The 20,373-nt window shown below is 40.7% G+C and overlaps 1 protein-coding gene across 2 annotated transcripts in view; it reads right to left on the minus strand.

Moving 5' to 3' along the window:
* Positions 1-17,470: 17,470 nt before the first annotated feature.
* Positions 17,471-20,373, minus strand: part of asb3 (ankyrin repeat and SOCS box containing 3) — an 85,858-nt gene continuing 82,955 nt past the window's right edge. For both annotated transcript variants that reach the window (XM_072580900.1, XM_072580896.1), the window contains one exon: positions 17,471-17,841. In XM_072580900.1, the coding sequence (XP_072437001.1) occupies positions 17,816-17,841 (26 nt within the window). In that variant the 3' untranslated portion in view covers positions 17,471-17,815. The remainder of the gene's footprint in view (positions 17,842-20,373) is intronic.

Raw genomic sequence — 20,373 nt, forward strand, 5'->3', positions numbered from 1 at the left:
AATGCCCAAACTAGGGGACAGTTTAGTTTATTTTCAAATTTAGTAAGTGGCATTCAAAGGTGACTGACCCTTGCATAAACCCATCTCAGAAAAAAAGGACCAAACCCATTCTCCTTTTTTTGATACAGTCACGCTTGTCTTCTCTCTTCCTCAATATCTTTGTGTGTAGTCTCCTCTCCAACTTTGTTTATTTTGTCCTTTTTTTCTTTCTTTTAATTATCACTTCTTCAATATTTCCTCTCGGATCTTTGTAGGCCTGTATCTGAGAGGCCCTCTCTTTCTCTTTTTGCTGGTTTCTTCCCCTCTATGTTCCTGGTTTCTTCATTCTCTTTCCTTTCTCTTTCTCTCCCTCTATGCAGCCTTCTCTTCATCCAACTTTTACCCAGCATTCCCATTCCTTGTCTTCAACTGACCTTCCTACCATTACCCTTTCACCTGCCATCTGAAGCCCACATCCAGGCACCTAACCTGGCCATTCCCAACTGTGAAAACGGCAAAGGTGACTCGGAAATACAAGACAACCGCCTCTTGTTGGCATCAATTTGGCTGTAATTAAGTCTGAGCAATTTCTGATGCATGAAACGGTTGGTCCTAATGACCTCTAATTATCCCTCTGACAAAATGGCCCAAGATAGGATGGAGCAGGAAAGCAGCTAATTTTAGCTCTCAGCCTCGTGCAATCTTGGAGTCAGCAGGAACCATAAACTTCTGCCCCCGACATTTCCCTGTTACACTACCTACAACTAATACAAGGTTCTTGCTGAATAATTTAACAGCAACAAGGCATGAGCAGCAGAAAACAGGAGGCAGGTTCACATTTTCAGTTTGGAAATCCTCGTTAATAAAAAAAAGATACTAAAATGAGCTCCCCAGACATAATAATATAGGAACATGGGAGCTGGTGTAGGCCTTTCAGCCCACTGAGTCTGCTGCACCATTCAATATATTTACAGTTGATCATCTCTTTAATCTTTCCCACACTATCCCCATACCCCTTGATATCATTGGTGGTTAGAAACATGTTGCCCTCTAATGTTATGACTCACAGGGGGAGCGCGCGGAAATCAATCCCCACTATTCTCAAAGACATCACATAAGTCAAAGATTTCTAGAACCAAGGGTCACAGTTTAGATCATTTCGAACTGAGCTGAGATTTCTTCACCCAGACTGTGGTGAGCCTGTGAAATTGTCTGCTACAGAAAGCAGTTAAGGCCAAAATATTGAATGTCTTCAAAAAGGAGTTGGATATAGTTGTTAGGGCCAAAGTGATCAAAGGATGTGAACTGAAAGCAGCAACTTGATGCTGAGTTAAATGATCAGCCATGATCATATTGAATGTTACGCAGGCTGGAAGGACTGAAGAGCCTACTCCTTTTTTTATGGTTCTATTTTATAAGTCTATGGCATTTCCCAATTTATCTGACTTTGAGACCCTGATTGCCAAACATATGGACCAGGTTTCTGTACTTATCTAGAATTTTTATTAATTACAAGTAAATAAACTCCAACTACAGGTTAATGAACCATCATTATGACTTCACCAGATGAATCTAATACCCTTATATGAACACACACAAAACAACATCACATGGGTTTCCAGCGTGGGTTTCCTCTGGGTTCTCCGGTTTCCTCCCACAGTCCAAAGATGTGCAGGTCAGGTGAATTGGCCATGCTAAATTGCTTGTAGTGTTAGGTAAGGGGTAAATGTAGGGGTATGGGTGGGTTGCGCTTCGGCGGGTCGGTGTGGACTTGTTGGGCCGAAGGGCCTGTTTCCACACAGTAAGTAATCTAATCTAATCTAATCTAATCTAATCTAATCGAAACACATGAGAAACTCAGTGACCTCTGTTCACAGAATCTGCTGAAACTGTTCTTGTGTTGATCAGAATGCTGCTTCTTGTTCTTCCTCCTCCAGATTTCTTCACTTGCTTGCGGGAAACACAAAGGGCAGATTCAAACTTATAACAGGCATTAGACTTATTAATTAAAAGTTTTAGCTTACAGCAACTATGAAGGAAAAATAAATTGGTTTTCTTCAGATTTTAAAGTGGGTTTTGCTGCAGAGAACAAAGGGAACTCCTGAGCTGGTAGAGACCTGAAGGCTTCTATGTAGCTTGTTCACATCCCCAAGGTGTTCAGTGATTTGAGAACCAGTCGCATAGTTATTGACAGCAGAAGGCCTTGACAATGATAAATGGTCACTAGTCCACAGACCAATCAGCTACTAGTTGCCTATTAAATCTCCATTTAAAACAAAGAACAACACAACACAGGAACAAGTCCTTCGGCCCTCCAAGCCTGCACTGACACATTTTGCCCTTCCATACCAAAACTGTCTCCACTTACAGGATCCGTATCCCTCTATTCCCTTCCTATTCATGTATTCATCCAGGTGCTTCTTGGATGCTGCTATTGTATCTACTTCCACCACCTCCTCTGGCAGGCACTCCCCACCCTTGGTGTGAAAAATGTGCTTCACACATCTCTTTTAAACTTCTCTCCCCCCCTTGCATCAAGTGTGGCCTAACTAAAGTTCTATAAATCTGCAGCATAACTTGTTTATCCTTATACTCAATGCCCCTTCCAATGAAGGCAAGCATGCCATAGACTTTTTTTATTACCTTATCTGCTTGTACCTTATCTGCTCGCCTTCAGTGAGATGTGGACCTGCTGCCCAGATCCCTCTGCATATCAATACTCCTACAAATTCTGCCATTCACTGTATAATTTCCACCTGTACTTGACCTTCCAAATGCATGTCCTCACATTTGTCTAGATTAAACTCCATTTGTCATTGTTCTGCCCATGCCTCCAACTGATCTATATCCTGCCGTATCCTCTGAAAATCCTCCTCTCTGTCCACAACTCTACCAATCTTTGTATCATCTACAAACTTAATAATTAAACCAGCTAAGATTTCCTCCAAATCATTTATGTAGACCATGAACAGCAGAGATCCCAGCACTGATCATTGTGGAACACCAATAGTCACAACCCTCATTCCGAGAAGCATCCTTCCTCTGCTACACTCTGTCTCCTATGTATCCATCTTGCCAGCTCACCCCTGATACCATGTGACTTTACCTTTTGTACAAGTTTGCCATGAGGGACCTTGTCAAAGGCTTTACTGAAGTCCGCATAGACATCATCAACCGCTTTACCCTCATCAATCATCTTCATCACCTCTTCAAAAAACTCACCCAAGTTAGTGAGGCATGACGGCCTCACACAAAAACATGCTTCCTGTTGCTAATAAATCTATTTGCTTCTAAATACATATAGATCTTGTCCCTGAGAAACTTTTCCAATAACTTTTTTACTACAGATATGAGGCTCGTAGGACTGTATATTTCCTCGATTATCTCTACTACCCTTCTTAAACAATGGGTCAACATTGGCTTTTCTCCAGTCCTCTGGGCACTCACTTGTGGCCAAAAAAGATACAAAGATGTTTGTAAATGCTCCAACAATTTGTTCTCTTGCCTCCCTCAATGTTTTGGAGTAGATCCCATCAGGACCTGGGGACTTATCTACCTTAATATTCTTTAAGATGCACAATTCCTCTTCCTTTTTAATACAACTTGGCTTAGAAATTTGACACTACCTTCCCCAAGACCATCCACCACCAATTCATTCCCTTTGACACAAAATATTTGTTTAGGACCTCACCTACATATTCTGGTTCCACAAATAGATTCACTCTTTTGTCCTTGAGTGGGCCAGCCCATTCCCTGGCTATCGTCTTGCTTCTTATTTATATTTAAAAGGCCTTGGGATTATCCTTAATCCTGTTTGTTAACGATTTTCCTTGATCTCTTTTCGCCCTTCTAATTCCTTGTTTAAGTTTCTTCCTACTTTCCTTATGTATTTGAAGGGCTTCATCAGTTCCCATCCTCTTAGACTTTATGTATGCTTCCTTTTTCTTTTTGGCCAAAGTCATAATATCCCTGGTCATCCAAGATTCACGTACCTTTTCATACCTATCTTTCATTCTCACAGGAACATGCCACTCCTGAACTCTTACCAACTGTCCTTGAAAAGATTCCCACATGTCCAATATGGGATTTACCCTCAAACAGCTGCCACCAATCAAAATTCACCAGTTCCTACTTAATATTGTTGTAGTTTGCTTTCCCCCAATTTAACACCTTCACGCAAGGATTGCTGTTATCCCTACCCATTAGTATCTTAAAACTAACCACTGAAACATCACTCACCTGGCCAAAATGAGGTCCAGTACAACCCCTTCCCTGATTGAATTGTTCATATACAGTGCCAAGAAACCCTCCTGAATGGTCTTTACAACTTCTGCCCCATTCAAGCTCCTAGCACAAAATGAGTCTCAGTCAGGATATGCAACTCTTCAGCTCCAGTTCATCTGCAAACTACACATCAACTACAGCTAGAACCAGCAGCTGTATAAACAGTGTTCACAATGTGTGTCAGGTGAGCTGCTTTCAAAACAAGGAGCAACATTTTAGCAATCCTTGGCTTTTACAACAGTTCTTTTCCCATTTCAGTTCACAAAGTACAGAACAAGAAAAGACAATCTTTACACTAAACATAATCAATGACTGAGATTCCATAGCCCTCTGGGGTACAGAATTCCTCAGATTCACAATTTATGAGCAAAAACCTTTTGCTTATCTAAGTCCTAAGTGTCTGCCTCCTTATTTTGAAATTGTGTCCTCTGATCTTAGGCACGGTCCACTCCTCCAACCAGCGCAAGCATCTTAAGTGTATCTACTATGTCTATTCCTTTTGAGTATTTTGTAGATCACCTCTTATTCTGTGAAGTTCTGGAGAATACAGGCTGTTTCCACAATTGCTCTTCATAGGGCAGCTCTGCCAACCTTTGTTGCACTCCATCTCTGACAATAATGTCCTTCCTAAGACGAGACCAAAACTCCACACTGTATTCCAGATACAGTTGAACCAACATTCTATGCACTTGAAGTAAGATTTTGCTATTGCTGTAGTCAAACCTTCTTGTATTAAAGGTCAACATACTAATTGCCTCCTAATTGCTTGCTGCACCTCCATGTTAGGCTTCAGTGACTTATGGACAAAAACAAGCAGGTCCCTTTGTACAATGACACCTTCTAATCTCTTGTCATTTAAGAAATACTTCATATATTTGTTCCTCCTATCAAAGGGAATAACCTCACATTTTTTTGCATTATGTTCCATCTCCCATGTTCTTACCTGCTCACCAAGTTTGTTCAAATTCTCTTGAAGTCAATTTTCCCAAATTCCTCACTGCACATTTACCTTTTTGACATCCATGAACTTAGAAATATTAAATTTTGTCTCCACATTCAAATCATTGATCTACATTGTGATCAGCTAGGGCTCCTTGTACAGGTGCTTGTACTATTCCGTTAGACAAGGTCTGCCAATGTGAGAATGACCTACTTATTCCTAATCTTTATTTTCTGATAATTATCCAGTCCTTAGGCCATGCCAGTATGTAATTCCTATCCCATGTATTTTAATTGTTACCAATCAATCTCCCATCAGGAACTTCATTAAAAGCTTCACAAAAATGCAAGTACACTATATTTACTGAAATCGCTTTGTTTCCAACAAGTTCATGAACCATGACTTCCCATTCACAAATCCATGTGCAAACAGATCACTATTGAGCATTTGTTGCATTCTTTATAACCAATTGTAATGTAAAGCTAACATGACTGGCATTCCTTATTTTTCTCTCCATTCTCCATCAGCCCCTTAGTATTATTTAATATCACAACAATAGCACACACGTTTACATGAGTCCCTTAAAATACCGGTCTATGCAACAATCTAATGTTCAGTTTAGGGTGATTGCATTCACTGCAATTGCACCTTCTGGAAGAGAAATGTGTGTTGGTCATCAGTAATGAATCATTAAAAAGGCAATAGCCATAATCAGCATTGTGGGATTTGTGTGTGCACGAGAATATAAACCACAACAGATATAAGAGGCTTAAAAGATAGCTCCATATGGTAGATTATTAATTGTTAACTTTCAGCAGCATAGAAGTCTTTTTAAGTGTTCAAACAAGTGGCTTGTGATTATGTATGTTGGATCATGGTCATTAAAACTGTAATGGATCAAGGAAGTATCCATCTCTTTGTGGGCAGATGTATATAAATGACCTCAGAATGGTGTAATGCATGATATTTTCTTTCAGTCTACCTAATGCTTATTAGTTGCACAGAAATGTTAGATACTGCTTGGTATAAAGGCATTTGAATTCTCTGGTAAGACTGACACTTCGCAAATTTATCATTTTTCCTTTGCTTTGTCTCTTGTATTCATGAACTTCTGCAGCAATGTTCTGCACAGCTTTAGCCATACAGCGCCAGTGAATTTCCTCAAGGGAATTTCTCAAAAGAGAAAACAGGAGTGCAGAACAGTTGAGGCAATGCTAAAACTTCTTCATATTAATGCATTGATACTTACACAGCAAAACCTACATGCAAATATATCTCCATTTCTTACTTTCTCTCAAGACATCTGCCCTAGGCCCTTGAAAAAGTGCTTTCATTGACAAAGTATTTTACTTTCAAAGCAAATCTGAAATTCATATTCATCCCAGATGAACAGATTAGAGGGGATGGTGGAACATTTTAAATCAACATGTCCCATAGTTATGTTAGTGTGCAGGGTCTATTTATTTAAGTGTACAGGACCTTTAGACTCTTTTACCCTGGCTCTTCATGTGCTGTAATTTAAGAGGGAAAATTTACACTCAACATGTCTGGGAACATCTGTGTTCAGGCTGTGCAGCTTAGAGGCAGCATTGGTCTGGATAAGCTGGACCCAGTGAGTATCATCAGTGATAGAATTCCAGTTATCCTGGAGAATGGGATACAACTTCATCGTGTGTACTGAATGAGGTGAAAACATTACTGATGGCATCTATATTACAATTCTGACTGAAGACACAGCCACCAATGGTGGAGTGATTAGAATTTAGGATTCTCAAGAGGTTAGCATTAGATACGCTGGAGTGTGATGAGATTAGATAAAATAAAATTTGTCAGGCTGGAGTTTAAAAGAGATATGGAAGAATTTGAAAACAAGGGTAGAATTTTAAACTTGAGTTAGAATTTAAGTTAGAACTTGGGTGTTAATAAGGATACAGGCAGGTTTTGAATGCTTAGAAAGTAACATAATCAAACAAGAAACAAGATCATCCAAAGAGACTTAGAGGAATCATGTTTAGAGATAACAAAGGCTTGGAGAGTTTCAGCAGCAAATGAGCTGAGGCAGATATTAGTCAAGAGCAAAAATGACACCAAAGTTGTGAACACTCTGATCCAACCTCTGACAGAAAGCAGGGAGTGGGATGGAGTTGGGGGCTGCCTTCCGGTACTTAATTGGAGGAAATTTCTGTGCATTAGGTAATAGATCTCTGTCAAACAGCCTGACAATTTAGAAACAGTGGAGGGAGGGATTGAAAAAAGTAGCTTTGTTGCTGTGAGGTGGAGCTAGCAGTCATCACTGTACATATGGAAACAGATTCTGTTTCTCGTTACTGTCACCAGGGAGCACATTGATCAGAAATGAGAGAGAGGGGCCAAGGATAGGTCCTTAGGGGCACCAGAAACAATGGTGCAGGAGCAGGAAAAGAAGCTATGACAGGTGTTCATGATGTGGAGGAACAGTTGTTGGACTGGGGAGGACCAAGTTAAAAATCACACAACACCACCAGGTTATAGTCCAACAGGTTTATTTGGAAGGACTAGCCTTTGGAGCGCTGCTCGTTCATCAGGTAGCTGTGGAGTAGGACCATAAGACACAGAATTTATAGCAAAAGATTACAGTGTCATACAATTGAAATGATACATTGAACAAACCTAGACTGTTGTTAAGTCTTTCATCTTTTAAAATGAGTTACAGGTTTTAGTTCATTAATATGTAAATCCCAGAACTTCTTTTAAGTCACATTCTTGAGATAACTTAAGGTTTTATAAATGGAGGTGACATCCCAGCTCAGACAATGCATTAAAGGTGTGAGGTTTGAGTCTGTCTATATCCCAATCTTGAGTCAGACTGGTTCTATTTGCAAAATGGAATTTGCAAAATATTACATGGATTGACTGCCTGCAGATTGTCCATTTTTTGAGAAAAATAGAGAGTGCATCTGCAAATATAATTCTGTAAATACACATTTACCCCATAGTCTTATATATGCTTGCGCGTGCATGAGAGACTGTGAGTGTGAGTGCATGTGAGAGTGTGTGTTTGCATGTGTGCAAGCTTGGTAAAGTGTATGGGAGTATGAGTGTGGGGGATGTGTGTGTGTGTGTATAGAAACCATGTGTATGAGAGAAGGTCTGTATGACTGTGTGAGTATGTAAGAGGGTATAGCATAATATAGTCACCCACAGTGTGACATGATCCCAAGGTCCCGATTGAGGCCATCCTCATGAGTACCGAACTTGGCTATCAGCTTCTGCTCAGCCACTTTGTATTGTTGCCTATCCCAAAGTCCATTTTGGAGGATGGCCTTCCGAAGATCCGAGTACAAATATCTCTGACCGCTGAGGTGTTCCCCGACTGGGAGAAAACACCCCTGTCTGGTGATTGTTACTCTCCCCCTCCACTCACACCCATGCACATGCACATACCCTCTCACAGGCTTATACTCCATCACACTCACATGCATACTTTACCAAGCTTACACATGCAAACACACACAGTGAATTTTTATTTACAGATATATTCTATTTTGCTCCAAAAAGCTCAATCTGCAAGCAGTCAATCCAAGTAATACTTTGTAAATTCTACCTCGGAAATAGAACCAGTCTGACTCACGATTGGGATACAGACAGACTCTAACTTCACACCTTCATTGGTGTGAGCTGACATGCCTTTTTTTTATATAAAACCTTAAATTATCTCGCGAATGTGACTTAAAAGAAGTTCTGGGATTTACATATTAATGAACCGAAACCAACACCCCATTCTAAAAGCTGAAAGACTTAACAACAATCTAGGTTTATTCAATATATCATTTCAGTTGTATGACGCTATAATCTTTTGCTATAAATTCTGTGTCTTATGGTCCTGCTCCACAGCTATCTGATTGATGAGCAGCGCTCCAAAAGCTAGTCCTTCCAAATAAACCTGTTGGACTGTAACCTAGTGTTGTGCAATTAGAGGTGATGATCAGGTTATGATTGAATGCACTAGATTGGAAGCAGGTGAATGCTGCTGGCTTGATGACAATGGAAAGGCTCTGGATTAGAGTGGTGTTGGAAAAGCACAGCAGGTCAGGCAGCATCCAAGGAGCAGGAAAATCGACATTTTGAGAAGAAGCACCCCCCTCCCCCTCATTTACCTCTCCACCCTGGAGGCTCCCTGCCTCCATTCCTGATGAAGAGCTTTTGCCTGAAACATCAATTTTCCTCCTCCTTGGATGCTGCCAGACCTGCTGTGCTGTTCCAGCACCAAACTGATTAAAATTGGTTTCCAGCATCTGCAGTCCTCACTTTTGCCTAACAATGGAAAGGCATTGAAGAAGAATGGCTCTGAAAAGTAAACAATAGGATGAGAAGGATAAGTAGAGCTAAATTAATTTAGTCACAGTTAGTCTCTCCGAAGATGCTGAAGGTTTCCAGTTTTTCATGTTTTTTATGCTATTTTACAACACCTTTGAAACAATGGCCTGGGTTTTCCAATGGCCAGCCTTTATTACATTGCAGATGAGAGTTGCACATGGGGACCCTGTGGCATCCTCCATTGCAGCAGACACTGAAGTAATTGTTTGGAAAAACGAAGATTCTTCTCGGCAAGTTACCTACCCCTGAAACACTGCAAAAGTATCCATTTAAATCAGAGAATTCAGAGGGTTCTGATACAAGTACAGGCAGTTCTCCTAGAACGCTGTGGTTGCATTCCAGTGAAACATTGCTTAATAGAAAATTGTTTAAGATAATTAATGGGGCCTATGGGAAAAGTGGGGCTGGGGCAGACCATCAAAAAATATCACCCACAATCACTCAAAAATCATCCAAACATCTAGCACAAAGGATATCACAATTCGAATGAAGGCTAAAATCATACCCATTAGTGAAACAAAAGTAAATTTAACATAGCACATTTTTAAAATGTAAGAAAGCTCTCTCTGTACAGTTCCGGTTACAGAAAACTGCTCAGTCAGCAGATGACATCAGCACGTGGACAGGACGGCACTGAGATTTCAGCATGGATATCGGCACATGGACAGGACGGCACTGAGACCTCAGCATGGACATCGGCACATGGACAGGACGGTGCTGAGACTTCAGCATGGATATTGGCACATGGACAGGACGGACAGCTCTGAGACTTCAGCATGGACATCGGCACATGGACAGGACGGCACTGAGACTTCAGCATGGACATCGGCACATGGACAGGACGGCACTGAGACTTCAGCATGGACATTGGCAGAGATGTTGGCTTTTGCACCATTGGCACGTTGGTGCATGCGCAGAATGAAGTGCACAAACTGACCCCAACTGGAATTGCGCAATTGCAAACAGAGGTAAGCATTCCCAAAAATACTGTTCCCTAATCCTTCAGCAATGTTACAACCAAATCATGCTGGCGGAATAAGTGTTATCTGAGAACAAACTGTAAAGTTACCCAGGAAAAGTTAGAATATTAAATAGATAATTAATTAAATTCCTGAGCAATTACTCAATTGACCCCATACTTACTTAACACACCCCCAACTACACCTCTGCCAGACCCTAACCTGACATCCTCCAGGATCTGAACTCCTTCTTCATCAGCTTTGCATCCAATACTTATTCACCCCACAAGACCTAAACCCCTTTCCCTGCTCTAGCCCCTACCCAGCTGACACCCTACTGATTTGGCACCAGACCATCCAAGCACCTTAGCATCACACTGACTCTATGTACTTAACTCTTAACCAATAACGTGGCTGCCAGCACCTTTAAATGTCAGAATATAGCAGCTGACTGCTCTAAACAGGGGCTGTTGTTTGTCTTCGCTGAACAGATCTACACTGCCAAAGTACTGTCAGAATGGAAATACAGCTCTCCATTTCTGAGCAAGTTCTGAGGAAGTCCTGAGTGGAATCTCCTCCCGGGAATGCAGAGCTCCTTCCTTTCATACAAAAGAGGGAAAAAGAGATTGCTTCTCCTCGGAAAATCTGGCCCATTATTTCAAGTTGGTCTCCTGGAACTTCAATTTGCTAAGTGCCTATATGTACCCCTTTCTGAACAACATTGACATACGTGATTCTGAAGTTCATGAAAAAGAATTCTGCTCTGTAAACTGGATAAATGGAACATTTTCAGCTGCCAGGAAATGATTCTTCCAAGGCTACAAGAAAATAAAATCTGTTTAATTGGTGAGAAGCCGGTAAATAACTAAGATACAATCTATATCTAAGGGTCAAAATATATTGAGCCGGAGGTGAGCAAGATAGGCTGAAAGACACTGATTGAGAAGCGACCTGCAGTGAGACCAGCAGTGGAGTGAAGTGGCAAATCACAGTGTGACACAAGAAAGGAGCTGCAATATATGAATAGTGAGTACTTCTAGTCTTTAAAGTACAAGTAAGCTACTTAGTTTGTGTTGACATCTCAAGACATTTTTAAAATCTTTTTTTCTTAACAACAGTTTGTTAACTATAAAATGGACACTGCCTGTCCTGTACTGCAGATATCTCCTCAGGGTGAGAGAGAACTTGGAGAGGGATGGGAGGAATCATCAACATTGATCCCAATGACATTGATAGAACTGGAATGCCTGATTGGTGCATATATATCTCTTCAACCACATTAGCCACAACCCACCCCGATCATAGCTATGGACTCCCTGGACAATGCCTGGGCTCCCTGACTGAATGCCTAACCATGGCCAACTTCCTGGGAGACTACTCTTGGTTTACAGTGCTGGGACCTCTGACTGACAGATGCCTACATGAACTATGGTGAGGATTACTCCCCTAAGGCTTTGAGACATGGGTGTTTGCTTGCTTATGTAACAGGTGTAAGATTAGCATAGAACATTGTCATACTCAAGATTTGCATCCCTGAGACTAAGGATAGCTTAGCATTAAGGCAAGCTGACTGTTTTTGTAGCTGCATTAATTGGCACAGCAAGGATGCCATGAGCATGCAGATAGACATTAAATGAACAAGCATCAAGAAAACAAGCCAGCATCCCTGAGATGTGGTCTTAATTCTGTCTGAAAGCTGGATGCCTATCCTTGTGTGCATAGCTTTTCAATGCTACTTTGCTGATTCACCTTCCAATGAAAATCTGTACTTCCACATCCATGGCCAGTGAATAGCCTAAGTGACAGGATAGTTGTGATGAGTTGATAGATAGTGATGCCAGTGCCCTTAGAGGATGGATGTTTGCAGCTGGTGCCTGTGGATTGTGACCTGAGATGTTGCTGCCCAGTGTCCAGGGTGGAGGCGGTTCATAGTAAGCAATAAGATGTATCTGCCAAGTACACACACACTGACTGCCTTGTTGAGTTTTCCCAATGTTTTGTTTGGCGAGTTTAATGAGGTGGATGTCTGAATATTAATAAGGTGAGTTATGACATTAACAAGCATTATTTCCAGTGAACTGGCATCTCACTTCTGCCCAGCAAGAATCTTGCCACACTGCTTGGGGAGTGATGGAATGAGGTGATTCCAAATCAAGATGGGCCTAGTCTTGTGGCCCTATACTGCCACACATCTTGATATTACCCACCTCAGACAGACCCATTCAACTTTCCACCCAGAATCTGGGAAAATGGGAGCATTTCACAGTGACTATCTGTAACTAGACAAATGCCATTGATATCGATGCTGGGGCCACAATAGTGTGTACAGTATTCACTGTAAAGTATCACCAAGTTTGCAGATGAAATGAAAATAGGAATGGGGGTGGGTGGGTGGATGTGAATATGATGCAAAGACTATGAAGAGACATAAGTACAGGTTAAGCAAGTGAGCAAAAATTTGGCAAATGGAACAATGTCATAAAATGTGAGCGTTATGCACTTTGACATGCATATTACTTAAATTGAGAAAAACTACAGAAAGCTGCAGCACAGAGATTTGGGGTCCTGATGCATGAACCCAAAAATTAGCTTATAAGCTTAGCAGGTAATAGGGAAGGCAAATAAAATATTGACCTTTATTTCAAAGGGGGTGGAATTTAAAGTAGTCAAACTAAACAAGGCAATCATTATGAGGGGCATGGATAGGGTAAGTAGGCAAAATCTTTTCCCTGGGGTCGGGGAGTCCAGAACTAGAGGGCATAGGTTTAGGGTGAGAGCGGAAAGATATGGAAGAGACCTACGGGACAACTTTTTCACACAGAGGGTGGTACGTGTATGGAATGAGTTGCCAGAGGAAGTGGTGGAGGCTGGTACAATTCCAATATTTAAGAGACATTTGGATGGGTATATGAAGAGAAAGGGTTTGGAGGGATATGGGCCGGGTGCTGGCAGGTGGGACTAGATTGGGTTGGGATACCTGGTCAGCATGGATGGGTTGGACTGAAGGGTCTGTTTCCATGCTGTACATCTCTATGACTCATTAGACCACACTTAGAATACGATGAACGGTTATGGTACCATTATACAAGGAAAGATATAGTGTTATTGAAGGCAGTCCAGAGAAGGATCCCAAGTTTGATCCCGAGTATAGATTTATTTTCTTATGAGGAGAAGTTGAGTGCATTTGGCCTATACTAATAGGAGTTAGAGGAATGAGTTGAATTATTAAAATGTAAGATTCTTAGGAGGCTTGGCAGGTAGATGCTGAGAGGTTCTTTCCCTTTGTGGGAAAGTATAGGCCCAGAGAGTATGAGAAATGCACAGCAAGTCATCCAAGAAGCAGAAAAATCGATGTTTCGGGCAGGAGCCCTTCATCAGGCTCCTGCCCAAAATGTCGAAATCTTGCTCCTTGGATGCTGTCTGATCTGATCTGCTGTGCATTTCCAGCACCACTCTAATCTTGACTCTCATCTCCCACATCTGCAGTCCTCACTTTCCCCAGAGTATAACTTCAACATAAGAAGTTTCTCGTTTTGAGACAGAATTTCTTCTGAGGATAGTGAATCTGAGAAATTCTTTTACCACAGAGGTTGAGTTATTAAGTATATTCAAGGCTGAAATAGACAGATTTCTAATCAATAAGGGAATTGAGGGTTATGGAGAAAAGGCAAGAAAGTGGAGTTGAGGATTATCAGATCAGCCATGATCTCATTGAATTGCAGAGCAGACTCAATGGGCTGAATGGCCTCCTACGGTCTTCTGATTAAACTGCTTCTTGAGATTCTCCTCTCTACAATATGTACAATAAACACAAGCTGTGTGAAGTATTGAATTCCAAGTCATACACTCTGCCATTGCCCTTAGTGCATGAAATCATAAAAGATACAATTTGCTTTCTTTATAATTATGGAAATGAGTGTAATCTGGCCTAATTGGTGGGAAGAAGACAGAATTGAATCAATTGTCCATTTTACACATCACTTGATTTATACCTTCCAGTAACCTCCAGCTATAAAAATTAACTAGACAAACCTTCACAGGAGATTAAGCTTCCAGTGCATTTTAGGCTCACTTCAGTTAATCTTTTAGGAAAATTCAATAGTCACATAAGAAACGTGGTTTTTTTTAAAATTAGTTTACATTAAAAAGCAAGCTGATTTGAGGTACTGACACCAATATCTTTCATTGTAAATTCTTGTTACAATACCTCAAATATACTAGATAAAGTAATGACTGATGATTTGATAATTTTTAAAATTAAAAGATGATCAGGTCTCAACTGAACAAATAGGTAAAATTACATGACTTCATGCTTTAAGCATGGAACTTTACCTGTGACCAGTACTTATCAGAAATTTAGGCACCTGCTCTGGCTTCATTTCACTTTTGCTCATTGATCCATTACAGGATGACATGAGGAACTGAGCAAAGCCTATTCCCAAATTTGAGAAATCAGTTGCTAGCAGAATAAACATTTAATGCCTCATTTCCAAGTACCACCTCCCCGCACATTTTTTCACGTGTAAAATTTATCCTACTGATGATAGTAAAATATCATCCGATGGGATTGTTAAATTGTGAGCAAATTTATCTCAAACCCTGTGACATCTGCAGTCACCAGTTCAATAAAGAGTCAAGCATTCAAAGAAAACATATTTTAAATAGTGGATGCAGATTCACCAAAATTAATGCAAGTTACACAAAAATAATGAAGAAAATAATGGCAATAAAGAGTGACAAATACAGAGGACTGGGTGATTTCATTCCAGGACACTAACAAAATGTGAAGTGACTTGAGCTAAAAGGTGATCCAACTATAATCTTACAAATGTCCTCAATTCAGGAGCCATTTCCTTAGATTGGAAAAATGCACATCGCTTCACTGTATCAGGTAGCGAGAGGAGGAAACCAGAGAATTATGGATGAGTCAGCCGAAATGTTGAAGCTTCTGAAAGTGACAGCTACTGCCATAAGGAAGAAATTAATTGAGTGGCAGAAAACAGGATAACAAGTATTCTAATCAGCAGAATGTGACCAACAATGCCCCACATAGTCACGTGGGGGGTCATAGTTTTTTAGTAACTTTATTAGTGAGCGACATGATGGAATAGAGAGCCTCACATCAACATTTGTCACAACAAAACTGTTCCAGCCAAGCTACAACTGCATTGAGCTAACAGTGTGGAATGCTGTCCATCAAAATCTGGATGAAGTCAACCCGGTCAATTGCCATTCACTCAATCATCAGAGATGAAAGCTTGCATTGGAGCTTGCATTGGGCTGTCAAAGCCCCTCAGCTCCAGATCTCATTATATTACACCTCACTGCACCCAACATGAACAAAAGACCTGAACTCCAGAAGCTAAGAAAGTGACAGTAAGCAACAACCTTGATATCAAGGACAGAGTTTGGCATCAAGGAGTCCTAGTAATATCTAAATCAGTGGGAATGTGGCTATAAACTCTCCACTAGCTAGTCATATCGAGTACAAAGGAAGATGGCATCACTACAGGAGGTCCTCAAGGTATAGTGTCTTAAGGATTAACCATCTTTGTGCTTAATGCTTCAATCACTTTCCCTTCCTGAGAGGAATGCTTGCTGATGATTGCATAATGTTCAATAGCATGCACCACTCTTCAGATATTGAAATAGTCTTTGTCTATATGCAGCAAAACTTCAAAAATATTCAGACTTGTGTTAATAGGCACCAGTAACATTTGTGCCATGCAAGTACTAAACAATGACCACCAAAAACACAAGAATCTAATCATCGATGGTATTACTGTCCGTCAGATGCCATTATCAGCATCACGGCCTTTTCATTAATTAGAAACTGAACCAGAACAGCCATATAAACACTGACGCTACAAGAACATGTCAAGGGCAAAACTCCCCAAAGCCTGTCAACATTTACAAGGCACAACTCAGAAATGCAATGGAATACCTTCCACCTACCTGGATGAGTGCAGCTCCACCACACAAGAATTTTAATGTCACCCAGAACAAAACAGTTTGGTTCATTGATACCTGAAACCTTACTCATTCAGTACCTTTCATACCACCAGACATGGCTGCAATGTGTCCCATCTACAAGAAGCACTGCAGCAACTGCTCCTTGACAGCACCTTCCAAACCCATGACCCTCACTATCTGGAAGAGCAAGGGCAGCAGATACATGGGAACACCTGATATCTGGCATTCAGAATCAATGAAAAGTGTCTACAAACTGGACGTGAAAATAGTCTGCACAAATGTTTTCAGAATGCTGCCATGCGCAAGTTCCATTAATAATTTAGATATTTGTGAAGTGTTTTCCATTAGTAGCTTGTTGGCCATTCTCTTTTCATCTAACAACATAGATTATCAAGAACAGTAGTGGAGGTCACCTTCTCCAGGCAAATTCAATTCCTCAGAAGAAACTGGGAGCACATTTAAACTAAACAACAGGCCACTGGACTTGAAATAGTACTGAAGCCAAAAGGAAAACTCAGAAACAAAGTTCTACCTGACTGCAAATGCTGTCCAAACAGAAGGAGCAGATATTCTTCACTCCTGAGATCCACTGCATTTTAGGATATAGCAAAATAATAGTGTCTAAATGCCAAGCATCATGATTAAGTCACGTATCTTGCAACTGTCAAGTTTTTTACATACAAATATGTTGTACATTCCCCATTTTATTAACTAGTTTAAGTGGTTCATTAGTTTCTTGAGAAACTATAAAGGACCATTTTGTTAGTGTTCAGCAATGGCCATGGTTCATTCCTGATTAAGAGCTTATGCCCGAAACGTCGATTCTCCTGCTCCTTGGATGCTGCCTGAATTGCTGTACCTTTCCAGCACCATACTCTCGATTCTGATCTCCAGCATCTGCAATCCTCACTTTCTCTGAGTTGATTCCCCACTGTCAGTCATATTCTATTGCCAGAAAATGTTACATTTACTAGGGGGATAAAAATTCAAATACATCATCCATTTATTAAAATGTTTCCTTACATTTTTAATTAAATAAAGCAGTCGTAAAATATAATAAGTTGAATACATTGCACAGTGGTACTGAATAAATGATCAGGAGCAAAGTGAAGTCAGGGAAAGGAATCTCCAGTAGGTAACTGGTTTCATTTCTTCGTCTCATCACAATCTGTGTCTGGACTCTCTCTGCTTGGAAGGTCAGTCACCGACTCTATTTCCTTTGTACAGTTATATTTTATATCTAATAATTCTATTCTGGTCATCCAAGTCATCCTGTTTTTCACATCTTCAAATGGCAATGGTGAAAATGAACTTTTGCTGCAGACTATTCATCACTTCTTTTTCTTCTTTCTATAGAGGTAAATGAAAAAAAATCAAAGCAATTCTCATGAAGAATCATCAGTCTCGAAATGTTAACTCTGTTTTCTCTCTGTAAATGCTGCCAGACCGGCTGAGTTTCACCAGCAATTTCTGATTTTGTTTCACATCAAAGCAGTACTTCAAAGAAAAGCCCAAAGAGAAAGGATCCACACTACATTTTAAAAATTACAAATAATATTTCTCCTTTCTTTTAGATGATAACACTTTTATCAATTTAAATGAAGATAAAATAAAATTCAGCTGCGACAAGCATGGCGCATTATCTCAAAAGGTAGTGACTGATAACATGAATGTCAATAGCACAAAAGAATCCATAAAGGTTCATATACAAAAAAAACACGTCTCCGAGATATAAAAATAGACTGCATTCAACTACATTAGAAGTGAAGAAACGACAATATGGATGTAAAAGCTGCAAAATAAAATATCCTTTTGACAGCTCAGCAGGTGAGTGTCTCTGTCTTCTCACTAGTCATCCCCCATTCTGCCCATAAAATTTATAACCTGACAGTGATAATGCATGTTTTTGGAGAGACTATAATGCTACCACTGTGCTCACATTGCTTTAGTGAGTCTTTGCTGCCCTCCATAGACGATTACCCATTTGTTTCATATTTTCACATTATCGAAACACTGTGACTACAAGATACAAGCAATGATTAATGATCTACTTCTCCAAATATACTTGTTTGCAGCTTCCCAAGCTTTGCAATAAAAATTTCAGTGGGAACACAACTGGAAATTTTATCCACATTTTATATTGAAAAATACCAACCATTTACATGACATAATTTCAGTTGGTAGATTATAGGTCCAATTCATCTTATTCATCAGTTACACATTGTGATGGTGGTTTCATTTAATTCTTATGTACAAACTTCTGGCAGCTTTGAGATATTTTCTTTCAGATTAATACAACTTATGCATCGTTGTATCAAAAAAATAACTGAATTATGCCCCTTCACAGGGAGCAATGTTGGGGTACTTGCTGTTTGATATTTATATAAATACATTATAAAAAAAATATAAACAACGTAGACTTGCATGTAGGAGTGTTGATCAGTAAGTTTGCAGATGATACAAACATTGGTGGAGTGGTAAATAGGGAGGTAAATAGTGATAGCCTTAGATTGCAGGAGAATATATACAGTCAGATGGGCTGACTGGTGGCAAATGGAATTCAATAGCAGAAGACATTCAGTAACAATAATGGAGGTGATGCACTTGGACAGGACAGACAAGGCAAGGGTATAAATGAACGGTAGGATCCTGGTAAGCACCAAGGATCATAGGGATCTTGGTATACAGTCCCTTAAGGTAGCAGAGCAGGCAGAAAAAGTGGTTAAGATGCTAAATGGAGTTTGTGTCTTTAATAGCTGAGGCAGAGAGCTTAAGGACAAAGACGGTACAGTGGAACTGTATAAAACACTGGTTAGGACTCAGCAAGATGGCGGCAATTCAGCAGAACTGCTGTGGACAGCTCTGCCTAACAGCCAAGGCATACTGGTGTTTTCTTTTCCCTCCTTGGCCCACTTATGTGGTGGAATTATTAGGTTAAACCTTACAGAACACATATTTGTTAATATTTGGGAGTGGGAAGGATGCCAAAGGGAAAAGGAGCAAGCAAGCAGCAGCAGGGAGGACACTCCCCTGCAGCACCGGGCACACCAGAGACAGCAGCAGCAGCAGCCTCTCCTGAATCCCGCAGGGACCTGACAGACTCACAGGAATTGGCTGCGGCGATGGAGAGACTTACCTTGAAAGTTGGGGCTGCGATTGAGGAGATCTGTGGGGAAATTCATCCATCCCCAGGTCCAACCTATCGCATCCATGCTGCAGAAGCATGAGCTGGAGATCCAGGGCCTCGGGGAGAGGCTAGAGGAGATAGAGGGTTGAACTAAGGTTTTGGAAGCTGCAACATAGTCCTCATCCAGTTAGTTCCAGGTACTGGAGCGAGAGGTGCGGGCCTTGCGAAACCATATCGACGACCTCGAAAATCGAGGTCAAAGGATGAATCTCCGAATTGTCGGGCTCCCTGAAGGCGAGGAAGGTGAGCAGCCAGTCAACTTCTTTGAAAGCTGGCTGCTGCAGTTTTTGGGCCTTCCCATCGAATTCAGCAGGCTGCAGATTGAAAGGGCTTATCGGGTTACAGTGCACAGGTCATGGCCGGTGCTGCACCCACGCTCGGTCCTAGTGCACTTCCATTCATATAAGGACAAACAAAAATCATAGAAGCTGCACAGGCATTGCTGCACAATGGGTCAAGAATCATGTTTTTCCATGATTTTTCGACAGCTTTAATTTGAAAGAGGAAGTCCTTCAATGAAGTTAAAAAGAGGCTGAGGAACCTGGGCATCCAATACTCCATGATATACCCCCGCAGTACTCCATTTCAACCACGAGGACTCAGTTTATACAATTGACTCAGCGGATAAAGCTAAAAACTTTATAGACATTTTAAAATAGACGGACTAGCCTGAAGAATACGGTTAGCATTTGTTC

Source organism: Chiloscyllium punctatum, chromosome 11 (assembly GCF_047496795.1).
Source record: "Chiloscyllium punctatum isolate Juve2018m chromosome 11, sChiPun1.3, whole genome shotgun sequence".
Taxonomy (NCBI): Eukaryota; Metazoa; Chordata; class Chondrichthyes; order Orectolobiformes; family Hemiscylliidae; genus Chiloscyllium; species Chiloscyllium punctatum.